The 12,124-nt window shown below is 31.1% G+C and overlaps 4 protein-coding genes across 6 annotated transcripts; 1 reads left to right on the forward strand and 3 right to left on the reverse strand.

The window, feature by feature from the left end:
- Positions 1–434: 434 nt before the first annotated feature.
- Positions 435–3,827, reverse strand: LOC105450855 (protein tamozhennic). 2 transcript variants are annotated; one of them, XM_011690927.1, is made up of 6 exons: positions 3,669–3,827; positions 3,503–3,559; positions 3,122–3,262; positions 2,830–3,029; positions 2,565–2,744; positions 435–2,441 (listed from the first exon to the last, which is right to left on the reverse strand). In XM_011690927.1, the coding sequence occupies exons 3-6, from the start codon at positions 3,252–3,254 to the stop codon at positions 1,068–1,070; spliced, it is 1,887 nt and encodes a 628-aa protein (XP_011689229.1). In that variant the 5' UTR covers positions 3,255–3,262; positions 3,503–3,559; positions 3,669–3,827; the 3' UTR covers positions 435–1,067. The 2 variants fall into 2 exon arrangements, with proteins under 2 accessions (XP_011689229.1, XP_011689228.1); XM_011690926.1 differs by having other exon boundaries at positions 3,631–3,827.
- A 631-nt stretch (positions 3,828–4,458) lies between these two features.
- Positions 4,459–6,815, reverse strand: LOC105450857 (DET1- and DDB1-associated protein 1). The gene is made up of 4 exons (XM_011690931.1): positions 6,695–6,815; positions 6,293–6,431; positions 6,163–6,224; positions 4,459–4,999 (listed from the first exon to the last, which is right to left on the reverse strand). The coding sequence occupies exons 1-4, from the start codon at positions 6,695–6,697 to the stop codon at positions 4,892–4,894; spliced, it is 312 nt and encodes a 103-aa protein (XP_011689233.1). The 5' UTR covers positions 6,698–6,815; the 3' UTR covers positions 4,459–4,891.
- On the forward strand, positions 6,803–10,230 carry LOC105450856 (TBC1 domain family member 31). Of its 2 annotated transcripts, none has more exons than XM_011690929.1 (5): positions 6,803–7,006; positions 7,466–8,840; positions 8,922–9,391; positions 9,459–9,685; positions 9,827–10,230. In XM_011690929.1, exons 1-5 carry the CDS (start codon positions 6,816–6,818, stop codon positions 10,123–10,125), a joined length of 2,562 nt encoding a protein of 853 aa, XP_011689231.1. In that variant the 5' UTR covers positions 6,803–6,815; the 3' UTR covers positions 10,126–10,230. The 2 variants fall into 2 exon arrangements, with proteins under 2 accessions (XP_011689231.1, XP_011689232.1); XM_011690930.1 differs by lacking the exon at positions 6,803–7,006 and adding an exon at positions 7,027–7,267.
- Positions 10,231–10,339: 109 nt separating this feature from the next.
- Positions 10,340–11,492, reverse strand: LOC105450858 (adenine phosphoribosyltransferase). The gene is made up of 4 exons (XM_011690932.1): positions 11,194–11,492; positions 10,861–11,092; positions 10,698–10,776; positions 10,340–10,622 (listed from the first exon to the last, which is right to left on the reverse strand). The coding sequence occupies exons 1-4, from the start codon at positions 11,274–11,276 to the stop codon at positions 10,480–10,482; spliced, it is 537 nt and encodes a 178-aa protein (XP_011689234.1). The 5' UTR covers positions 11,277–11,492; the 3' UTR covers positions 10,340–10,479.
- Between the last annotated feature and the right edge of the window lie 632 nt (positions 11,493–12,124).

The following is a 12,124-nucleotide window of genomic DNA, read 5'->3' on the forward strand; positions in this document are numbered from 1 at the left end:
CTGCCGTACTGCGATGAAACTTCCAAACTATATGCATTTAATTACATTAAATCCTTATTATGTTTATATTGTTTTTCCTAGTTATATAGCACAATGTGCATTATTACAATAGTTATAACAATAATATCCGCAACCAATAGTGCGATAAGTATGTATAATATTCTGATAAAGCTTTAACATTCTTGTATTTTTATAGCAAATGTTTAATTTTCTTTTATTGAACTCGTTAAAAAACCTCCCTTTAATTTGTAACATTGTATAGACTACCATTTGAAAACCGAAGTTCTCTCTCTCTCTCTCTCTCTCTCTAATTAAACGTCATTTTTTAAAATAATTTTGTTAATTGTATATAAAATTTATTCATTATGGTAACAATATTCAATGTTTTAATTTATTGCAGTATTCTCTGTTAGAAACTAAATTAAATCAATCTGTTTGCAAAGAACAAAATTTGTTTTAAATTCCAAGCAACAATTTAAGTTACAAAATAGATTGCACAATGATATATATAAGAACAAACATATATTAAATATTTTTCGAATAAGTAATCAGCGTCTTGCGCATCATTCTTCAATTAATCCTGATAACATTAATTTTCTAAGCTTTGGCCTAATATTCGATTAAATTTAATTCTTTAATGACAAACTGTCAAATACGTTACAATAACGCTAATAGTTAATAGTAATATGACTCTGATACTTATTCTCAATACTCTCAATAATCATCCTCAATAGGCCATAACATAATAATACTAGTACAATGTTAAAAAGAAAATCGTTATAAGATTCTCCTTACTCCGTGTGAGATAATCTTAAATAAATATCTTTGTACCTTCTCTATATATGTATAGATCAAGATTATATGCGTTATATTAACGTTATCATGTCTTTAAGTTTTCTGTATTCATGTTCCATTTTAGGTCGTTGAAAAAGATTCATATTATACATATGCAATTCGATCAAGAATTTTTGTCTTACACGCAATACGCGTACCTTCGCGCAAACTGCTGCAAATTGTGGCAAATATGCGAGAATCTTTTTATTTGCAAAAAGTTTCAGTCGTTCTGTCTATATATAGGTCGGAGAATCCTTCAGACTGGTATGACAAGCATCACAGATAGAAACATTTTTCTCGTTTACCAGCGTGCATTTTGGACACTCCTTGCCGCCGCTGGCAAGTGGCTTGTCCTCGTTTCCTTTGCATCTCGATTTGGCGCATATTTCGCAAATGTCTCGGTCGGGCATGTTCAAGTATGTGCACGTGGCGCAATTCCATCTCTTTTCGCCCTCTTCTTCTTCCTTCTTCTGCTTATTCATTTGCGCGATATCAAAATTTTTTAAGGAATCTGCAATTTTCGCTATTTGATCCGAAGATTTGTGCGTGCGTGGAATTGGTAGAGTTTGACTGTTGTGCTTTTTATCTCTATTATATGCATCGGTATTATATCTATTCGAATCTGACAGGTCAAAGGACGAGGATTTCTTCTTAAAAGGCAAAATATCCTGATGATTTTTCCCGTTTGTTTCGGACGAATCGATCTCGTTCGCCTCGATCCTGCAGCCGCTTTTTCTCTTCTCCATCTTATGCGCACTAAACTTGTCTTCGTTTTCCACTTGCCTGAGTGTCTTGTGCTTGGCACGAATAGAATCCAGCTCCTTCTTATGCTGTAATACATCGTCTCGATCATCGAGATCCTTGTAGTAGCCTAAACTCTCCAGATTTCTGTACACAAAGTCCCATGTATCGTAACCGTCCCTTCCGGCACTGGAATTCGATCTGCTAGCCGTTTTTCTATCGGTAGTTTTACCAACTTCATAATGATCTCCATCGCTCGACTGCCGTTTGTAAAAGTCTACCTCGTCCAAGTCGGATATCCGGTGGGACATGGGTTTACGGAGAGCGTGCATTTTCTCGTAATTTGCCACGGACGACGGTACGTCAAGTTCTATCAGTCTTCCAGTTGGTACTCGAGCCGCATATGCCGGTAATGTCGCGCAATATGGATTCGGTGATTGCACGCTATTACCGTAAAACTTGTTCCCATGAGAGGGCAAGCAACCGTAGCTGGTGCAACAATTGATGAAACTATGATTAATCGGTTGATAATATCGATAATTAGTCGGTACTGCTATGTTCGTCGTATTTTCGATATGCCGATACTCTGTTTGACAGGTTGACGGCATTGTGGCGTTATAATTGGCATGTACAATGTGATGATAAGGTGGATGCAACGGCACGATGTCTATGCCAGTTTGTTGTGGATAGTAATCCTTACAGCTATCGACCTTCGCACGATTCTGATGCACCTTTTCGAGAAAACGATAATTCAGCGCTCGAATGGCCTGCTCTGGCGTACCAACGTGATTCTCACGAAACTCCAGCACCTCCAGCCAAGAGATGGTGTACTTCGGCGACACGCTTTCCCAGATCTGCTTTAAAATCTGCAATTTAAAGGCAACTTTATACGACATCGACAAATGCAATTCTTTATACGTTTTTGGATAATTGCGTTATTTATTTAATTGATCGATCAGTTGCACTGACTTTTTCGTTTTCCATTTTACCTGACATTCCACAAAAGCCACAATAGCATCCCTACTGACATTTGAAACCTTGTCAGGATCGATTGGTCCTTCCAAAGTGAGTACACCCAAACCAGTGTGCTTATAGCCCATCTGCTCAAACATTAACTCGGCACCTATTAAATTTGCCTCTACTTCGTGCTTGTAATAGCCGCTGTACGTCTAAGACAATTCAAAGAAATTTATACCTGTTAAATGATATTTCGAAACATAGACTAAAATGATAAAATATTTTCTACATAATTACCCTCACTATCCTATATTCTTTTCGCCAAGGTTGAGCTAATAGATTAGCTGCATACAAGGAAATTGCACTCCAAGCAGTTGCCGCTCTATATCCACTGAAATCTGTCACTGTTGCTGCTGATCTGTGCAAAATATCTGCCGTCTCTTGAAACACATATTTATTCTCGTTGGGTACCAGACAAAGGTATTCCTTGATAAAGCCTGAAATTTATATATTTCTATGTTAAAATATTATTATATAAAGAGAGGGTTGTGACATTACATTAGATGACTTAGTAATATACAATACATACCTTCCAATTTATGTCGTTGTTGTAGCTTTAAAGGGCTATCGTCTGTTTGCAGATACACCAAGTGACTCTGTTCCAATTTCATGCTGATCTCTTGTAATCTGTCTTTGCCTCTCATTATTATGTCATTCGCCATTTTTATTCCTACAATTGTAATATAATAGTGAGTGAAATTTATAACAATTTATAACAATTGTGCTTAAATTGTTGGCTTCTACACAAAACTATATGAATTAGAAAAAACTATCGTTCCACGAAAATCTGGTTAGAAAATTGACAGTTGCTATCAATATTTGTTTAAACTACTCGTAAAATTTGCTTAATAATTAAGAACAAGATATCGTCCAGAAATAACCAGCATTTATGCTGATACGAATTACAAACCTCCTAGAAATCCGATTTTGGAACCGATTCACGATTCAAACTACGACTAGCTCCAACCTAAAAATAAATCCTATATTTAGTAATGGAATCACGGGCTACTGTAAATGGGCCAATAATTTTGCGATTACTTGACACGCAGTATGATTTCCCATTTCAAAACACGAACCATCGAATTAGCTTGATGCAATTTAAACGACGTGTGTGTGTGTGTGTCTTTATACACACATCTCTCTATAAACAATAAATATTTTTTGTAAGATTTTTTTTTTTGGTTATGTCGCGTTACATCATGCACAGAATGCGCGAAGACACGAGATGCACGCATCTCTAAAATCATTTTTGCACACACATGTGGCACCGCCAAGTGGAAATTACACGAAACTTTGACCGCAAATTTTTTTAAAATAAATTTCTCTAAAAGTATAAACTCTTAATTAAAGAACATCGATTAAAACTTTTATTTTTCGAAGTCATTTAGGTAAGTCTACTTCAATTTACGTCAATATGTAAAAAAAAATGAAATTTTCATGTAATAATTTATTTCTTTTTAGAAATTATATATACATATCGCAACGATCGCAAAATAATATTTGTACAAATATATTTCTAATATGTTCAATAACATACAATTAAGATAAGATATTTCATTATAGAGATCTTGATCTTGATTTATAGAGATCTTGACACATAAATATATTGTAATAAAATTAAAATAAAATCTATAATAACTATATAAAACAATTTATTTCAAATGTTAATTCCATTATTAATACAATTATAATAATAATTATTATTGTAAATATAACTATTATTGTAAATTAATTAAAATGTAATTCTTATTTTAATTGTTATTATCATTATACCGAATTTTAATATAATAAATACTGCGTAAAAAATTTACAAGTGTCTTAGAACAAGATAAATGCTTTACAAATTCGAAATAATAATAATAATAATGAACTTATTGTGTCAACATTTATGCTATCTTTTTTAAATAAATTTAATCTTTCCCTGTAATAAATAATAATGCTTATGAAGGAAAACATGCGGTGTAAACAATACAATTACTGTATCAATTACAATTGGTACGTTAATTAAAATTAAAATAACATTTAAAATAATGATGACAATTTAGATGGCATAAAAAACGCACGTAAAAACATATTATTTTATCATGTCTTGCGTGTCGATTTTTAATAAAATTTTTTTATATAATTAAAATTAAAAAAATGAATACTAAAAGATATGATCAAACATGCTACATTTTACTTCCATAAATAAAGCAGTGATGTATAATCTTATACCACCAAATATGTCCGTCAATGAATTGATTTATGTCATGTGTAAATTATCCAAGAATATATGTTTGTATGCAAAATGTAACATATTTCAAAGACTGTTATTCAGATCAAGACGTGGCCTTTTACTGCGTACTGTAGAGGCATCATCCTGGGAGTCGCCATTGGTAGACAAGAACTCTCTTTTTCTATCTGCATTCTACAAAGTTTTATATTTGTGATTAAAAATATCCGTAAAAGATTATTTAATAAAAATATTTTGCAATATACTCGTAACATTATTAATATACTGTTGGCTAAAAATGATAAGGCACTTATACATCAGTGCAATTGCCTTTGTACCTGCATGATTTAAAATAAAGGCAAACAAGAAAACTAATAAGGAAAAATAGTATACTAGAGAAACCTGTCTTACAGATATCAAAACTAAAAGAAAAGAATTTAGCACATATAATGAGAAGTCAGTGTCAGTCATTTCAAACTTTCTACATAAATAAGAAAAAAAAGTTATAAAATAGCGAAAAGTACAAACTACATTATATTTTATTCTGTTATCTTCACCGGAAAAAAATGTAGATATAATATATTCACTAATAAAAAAAATATAAATTTCGATAGTTCTAATTAATTAAAAATATTATTTTTACAATCTCTGAAAAGAAGAAAGGATTTTGAGTTGAAAATATGATAAAAAATCTAGAATGCTATAAACAGGTATTGACTAGAACTTAATATTAATTATTTGAAATAAATTAATCAATAGAATCAATTCTCAAAACTGTAATAAGAAAATTATACATTTTCAGGCACAATGATATTAGCTGGTTATACTGCAAGAATAACAAATTGTTTTAAAGAGCACATAAATTTTATAGAAAATGTGTGTGAAAAACTTACAAGCTATATACAAAATAGAAAGCAATATTAATGTTAGTAAATTGAAAGTTACAATTTTATGTATACTATAAAGATCCGAGAATCAATATTGTTGTCAAATATGTCAAATATGTCAAACAGTGAAGTATGAATTTATCTGATAAAATGATCAAGGTAAGCTTTAGAATAAAGGCAGGTGTCTATTCATTATTAATACGAAAATAATACTAGTTTTATTTAATTACGATATATTCTTGCTTTTCAAGGAAAAAATCTTATAATATGGCCAACTCAGAATCCACAATTTTCATCAAATTAAAAATTGGCTGCGTCAACAATTTATTTTACATAAATGTTATTATAAAATAATATTTGTATTTATGTTATACTATTTAATATACATGCAAACTTGAATTCTAATAAATATATAGTGTCTTATCATTTGCAGCAGTATATATACATATATATGTTCTAACTGCTCTTTACCTTTTTATCCCATTGTTGATGAAGATACCTCAATAAAATAGTGGTCTTCTCAGTAACTATAACTGTAAACATAAAGAAATTAGCTAATGTGTATTAAAATATCATGCGTATTACACTATAATGTACTGACTTTGTTCGGAAGGATAATCCTTAGTAGGAAGATAGACTGATGGTCTCTTCACACATGTCCGATTTCCGTTATCAGTATGAAAATTTGCAAAATTATTTTCATCGTGTGACGGAAGGCCTTTTAAAAATTCAGCAACAGACTGCAAAGATTTTCATAGCGTTATGAATTAGAAGTGAAGTACAACATATAATACAATATTATGTTATATTTAGGTACTATGCGAATGATAAAGCTCAGCAAGAAATTTTGAAAAGATTCGAGACACTGAGAGACATAAAAATATGTATTATTCTTGACATAAACATTCCTCATCATGCGCTTACAAAATCCGAAGTATGATGTACACATGTGATCAATAAAAAATAACAAGTTAGCAATTTACATAGTTGAAGCATTTCTCACCATTATAAGTAGATAATCTGTTGGTTACGAGATTCGAGAGAATTCACATAAAAAAAGACTTTTAGGCGATTAAATTGATACGAGACTATCATCGTCAAAAAACCATAGAATATCACGTGCAATGAGAAGGCACTCGCCAAACTCATTTTATGCCTCTCTCATATGCTTTTACATTACACAAGTAAACACGGATGAAAAAGGATTAACTACGACGTTAGTCAATCAATTTTGCGCTTTTTTGGAAATAAAATATGCGCATGTAGATCGATATCTCTATTATTTAATAATTAAATTTATCTTCTATTATTTGAGGTAACCAAAACTTTCTTCATTATTGACGAATGTAGTACATATATGTATATAAATATGTATGTGTGTGTATACACACTCATTAAATACAATTTTTCGACGAGTTTCGGAACTTATATTATGACTCTTACACATTGCTACACATGTGACAAGCGGTACATGTACACACTGCACACACAATCAGAGAATAATACAATCTGCGTCTAACCTCTAAAAGCCATCATTTGACGCTACTGACACAACTGGATTATTGTTAAATATTGGGTAGAAAATGTGTTTTATTTATATAAATATTACATTAAATCCGAGACAAATGTTATTTTGCATGATTGAAAATGAAAAATTAACAATATAATAGTAAACAGAAATATAAGATACGTTAAAAAAAAATCTAGAGATAATAATTCTGTTTAACTTTTGTTCATGTTTATGATTATGTACTTCTATTACAATGTACAATAGTGGCTGGAATAAGTTAATTAAGAGTAACGACAGTTACAAATATGCACCTAAAATCGTCAAAAAGGAACATTGTAGTCTATCAGCTAGACTCAATTTTATACAAATGTCTTTCGATCATGACGAAGAATGCCTGATTGCGGTAGATACTAAAGGATATTTACATTACATCGAGTTGCTTGGGGATGTTCCGATATACAAAATACTGTGCAAAATCGGACGACCTACCCTTCTGGCATTTAATCCTGTATGTACAGAGGAGATACTGATAGGACTCGAAAGTGGTGACATAAAGATTTGGAAGCTTCATACGGACGTCAATGAGTTTTCTTTATTATCCGGTCACAAATTGGCACCGACACACGTTTCCTTTTATAAAAATTATTGTCTAACGAGTTCTCGAAATGAGGTAATAATATGGGATCTGAGATCTTACAATAAAGCTCATCAGTTAAAAGTTAGGATACAGAACGCTGTCAAGAAAGCTGCCTTCTCAAATGTGGGTCACATCGTCGTGCTATATCACAATGACACTATGCAGACTTGGACGTTACGACAGTTGCATAAGGATACCAAAATCGATGCAAAGATATTCGGTATACGTTACATCAAAGATTTTATCTTCACAAGAGATGGAAGAGCTATGATAATGGGCGGTACGAGAAACATAAGCATTCTTAATACATACGATTGGAGTTTATTAAGAAAACTATGTTTGCCTAATAATTTTGTTGAGGCAAAACAATTAGCTGTCGTTCCATGTCCATTAGACGGTGGAGCAAATAAAATCCTTGCATTTCTATCCGCGAAATGTACTCTTCAATTTTGTGATATAAATGCATTAACTTTTCTTGAGACAGCTGTCCCTATCGACAGAATTAAGAAATTTGCAATGTCACCCACTGGTAGATATATAGCGTATATAGATCAGGAAGGATGTTTAAACATAATGCACACGGACAAAGTAATTTCGAAAAAATGTTTTCAATTTAACAGATTGTTAAAACCATATAGAGTACATGCGCACAAAGTAAATGATCATTTGGAGTACGTTAGACGAAGCATGAAGCAGGAATTAAAAATGGAACGACTAATGCCTATTTTGAAAGAATTCGGAGAGTATCCAGAGAAATATCGTACATTAATTTGGTCCACTATTTTAAAATTACCAGCTAATAAAAACGCTTATGTTGCCTTGGCAAGTAAGGTAACGCGTGGGAGATTTGCATTGAATACCTTAAGAAATCTTCCCTTGGCAGACAAAAGCAAAGCATCGCTGTTGGCCATGACGACAGATTGCTTGCTGCAATGGTGTCCTCTGCTAATACAGAGTCCGTTTCTTCCCAACTTAATTTTTCCATTTCTCATGGTATTTCAGGTATATCCACTTATTTTATTTTCAAACGGATATTTTGTTTGGTTTATAGAAGACATACTAAGACATATTTATTTGTTTTAGAAAGACCCCTTACTTGCCTTTGAGTTGATTTTAAGTATACTACTAAACTATTGCCAAAAGTGGTTTGAATATCATCCTTTGCCACCATTGAATATTTTGGGGATTATTGAGAATATTCTCCTGGAAGCTGATCCTACATTATTGAACGTCTTTTGCGAACATGGAATTACAAGTAGCGAATATGCATGGCCGTTACTTCAAACTACAATGAGCGAAGTACTGTCGGGAGACGAGTGGCTGATTTTGTGGGATCATTTGATATCTTTTCAAAAACCTTATCTGCTACTGATGTGTGTCGTTGCGTATAATATTTTTTCGAGAGAAAATATTATCTCTTTAATAAAGTCATCGGGAGATATCAAAGTGTTTTATAACACTCAAAGTCATGTCAGAGCCAAGGATTTGTTAAAGATTGCGAGGAAGCTAGATCAGGAGATACCAAAACGAATGCATCCTAATTGTTATCTAAGGTAATAGTGCAAGACGCTATAATATCGTAAAAATTAATTACACAAGTTCGGAAAATTATTATTTCAGGGATAAACTATTGCAATTAAATCATAGTGGACCTTATATTTGGTTTATATCAAAAGAATATCCAAAATTTCTTACTGAAAATCTCAGCATTGCAGATTTGAGACAATTAAAAATGCAAGAGCAAAGTTTGCAAGAATATAATTGTAAGGTTGCAGATTTTGAAAAGAGAAGATTACATGCAGAGACTGAGGCTTTTGCAAAGCAAATTCATGAAACAAGAATAAATGGTAAAATATATTAAATTTCCATTTATATTCCTTTCTCTAATATCTTAAAGCTTTTCGTAATAATATTCTAATCTCACTAATTTCTTTAATTTAGAAAAATTATAAATATTGGAATGAAACAATTGATTACTTACATTTCAGAGGTACAAAAATGCTTTCAAGAACATGTTAATAATTTAAATTGGAAATGGCACAGCTTACTACCAAATACAGAAAAAGAAAAGTTCTGTTATCATTTGTATAAAGATTCTGATTCACTATCTGGAAGGAAACAAGAATGTAATAAATGCAAGCTTGTGGAAGATATAATTTCGAATTATGAAGCTGCTGATTCAAAAAATTATAAAAAATTGCAACAAGATGTAACAATGCTCGAGTATGAAGTGCAAAGTTTCTTGGATTTACTGAGATTTCATAGATCAAAGACGGATATTAATTAGTAGAATATACTTTTGTAATGTAAAAGCAACTAAGTTTATAAGCGAAATAATATATTTTAATATAATTATCGCACAATAGAAATAATATATTTTAATTTGTCGTTTATTTTTTTCTCGAAAATTATTTGTAAATTTTTACAAATCACTATTTTTACATTATAATATACAAAATATAAGAAACTACATGCACGGATATATTGTATATGTACATGCATGTATAGAAAAATATTTTATTTTAATGTGGAATGTATAATATTAATGCATCTTATTGCATTGTTAAAAGCATACAATTTTATATATTTGATTTTGTCTATAAACCAAGTATTTGTACTTGCAAATATTACAAATTATTTATTAATGATCATATTGTATGAAGGAATGAACGGGAGCACCTAGCTTATCTCGACCCTTCAATAAAGTCAATTCCATTATTACCAAGCATTCAATTACATCAGCACCTACTGATTTTAGTAATTGCACTGCTGCAGCCATGGTACCTTTAAATAATATATTTTTATTGATATTTTGTTGACCTTTATTGGTATATTCATTGTAATATAATTTTATTTTACCTCCAGTTGCCAGTAAATCATCGACAATTAGCACTCTGATATCTTTTTTGATGAATTCTGTTTGTAATTCAAATGTAGCCTGTAGAAATAGAAGAAAATTTATTTATACATAGGAAGTGACAATAATCAATATTTCAGTCTTGCCTTAATATTTTAGTTATACCTCTCCATATTCCAATACGTATTTCTGTTGAGTAACTTTGCCTGGAAGTTTACCCTTTTTTCTAATAGGTAAAAAAGGCTTGCCCAATTCCATGCAAATTATAGGACCAAAAAGGAAGCCACGTGAATCTAATCCTACAATTAAATCGACTTCAAGGAATAAAATGTGCTCCACAATTAAATCTTTCATTGCTCGTAATGCTACGATATTGTGAAACACACCAAATATATCTCTGAAAATTAATAATTTACATGATATAATAGAAAGTAGGAATCATTATAAAATTAAAATGGTGCTTGATCTTTTAACATGTGTAACTACTCTAATTCTTACCGGAAAATAATTCCAGGCTCGGGAAAGTCGGGATAACTTTTTATAGCATTTTTTAATATTTGCAATTTGTCGTTCTTGTCCATCGTAATTGTACAATTTGACAATATAAAGTAAAAAAATTCACTCGACAATGTTTATTACTGTATAATATTTCTTGAAATTATTTTGATAAGGCACTTGTAATGGCAGCAAAAAATTTTAATACTGCAGATAAACAAAAAGGTTCTTTTAGAAATGTATCAAATAATTTGCCATAACCTGCGTAAACAAATAATACTGGTTAGGTTACCGAAATGCCGAAGTCACGTGCCGTTTATATTATATCTTATATAATTATATGTAGTTTTTAACGTTGGTAATCGTGATGGTTGTATTTACTAGCTGTCGGTTAACTTAATGTTTGAACCATTCTCTCAAAGATGACGCTACATGTTTATTTTCTAAATTTCTGCGTAAAGCTTACGGAGACAACTTGTCCTAACCTAATCGTAATGTCGATATGTAGCGTATTTTTAGGTTTGAAATCTAGCTTATTGAGGTAATATATATACTTAAATTGATATTTTCTCCTTCATTTATCGAAAGGAATGAAAAAGATGACACAAAGATATATTAAACAAACATTTATTTATACTCTCATTTGCTATGAGAAGCATATTCATCTTGCATCTCTCGATCGATATTTAGTAAACAAAACGAAATAACTCGATACTAGATATAATAATATAATAGCTAGTAATGATTATATATATATATATATTTATTACTGTACACGACACGATGTGTTTGCAGATATTAAAAATGAGCATATAAAATAAAACATATTTACAGCATGTAACACCAATAGAGATTTACTTAGTGTATATATATATATGTGTATAGTTATATTACAAAATGAGAAGATATAATTTCGGACCTTGCCTCAAGTTTA

This window comes from Wasmannia auropunctata, unplaced genomic scaffold, assembly GCF_000956235.1.
Source record: "Wasmannia auropunctata unplaced genomic scaffold, wasmannia.A_1.0 LD336055.1, whole genome shotgun sequence".
NCBI classification, from domain to species: domain Eukaryota; kingdom Metazoa; phylum Arthropoda; class Insecta; order Hymenoptera; family Formicidae; genus Wasmannia; species Wasmannia auropunctata.

Bases quoted from the DNA above. Each gene is read 5' to 3' on its own strand.
- LOC105450855 (XM_011690927.1), bottom strand. From the start codon at position 3,254: ATGGCGAATGACATAATAATGAGAGGCAAAGACAGATTACAAGAGATC. The intron at 2,745-2,829 runs GTAATTATGTAG...GAATTGTCTTAG, and splicing joins AAGAATATAGGATAGTGAGG to ACGTACAGCGGCTATTACAA. The intron at 2,442-2,564 runs GTAAAATGGAAA...TTTAAATTGCAG, and splicing joins TGGCTTTTGTGGAATGTCAG to ATTTTAAAGCAGATCTGGGA.
- LOC105450857 (XM_011690931.1), bottom strand. The intron at 6,225-6,292 runs GTCAGTACATTA...TTATGTTTACAG, and splicing joins GGATTATCCTTCCGAACAAA to TTATAGTTACTGAGAAGACC. The intron at 5,000-6,162 runs GTAAAGAGCAGT...AAAACTTTGTAG, and splicing joins ATCAACAATGGGATAAAAAG to AATGCAGATAGAAAAAGAGA.
- LOC105450856 (XM_011690929.1), top strand. From the start codon at position 6,816: ATGAGAAGGCACTCGCCAAACTCATTTTATGCCTCTCTCATATGCTTT. The intron at 7,007-7,465 runs GTAACCAAAACT...AATGTACAATAG, and splicing joins TTTATCTTCTATTATTTGAG to TGGCTGGAATAAGTTAATTA. The intron at 9,392-9,458 runs GTAATAGTGCAA...TTATTATTTCAG, and splicing joins CATCCTAATTGTTATCTAAG to GGATAAACTATTGCAATTAA.
- LOC105450858 (XM_011690932.1), bottom strand. From the start codon at position 11,276: ATGGACAAGAACGACAAATTGCAAATATTAAAAAATGCTATAAAAAGT. The intron at 11,093-11,193 runs GTAAGAATTAGA...ATTAATTTTCAG, and splicing joins GAGCCTGGAATTATTTTCCG to AGATATATTTGGTGTGTTTC. The intron at 10,777-10,860 runs GTATAACTAAAA...CTATTTCTACAG, and splicing joins ACGTATTGGAATATGGAGAG to GCTACATTTGAATTACAAAC.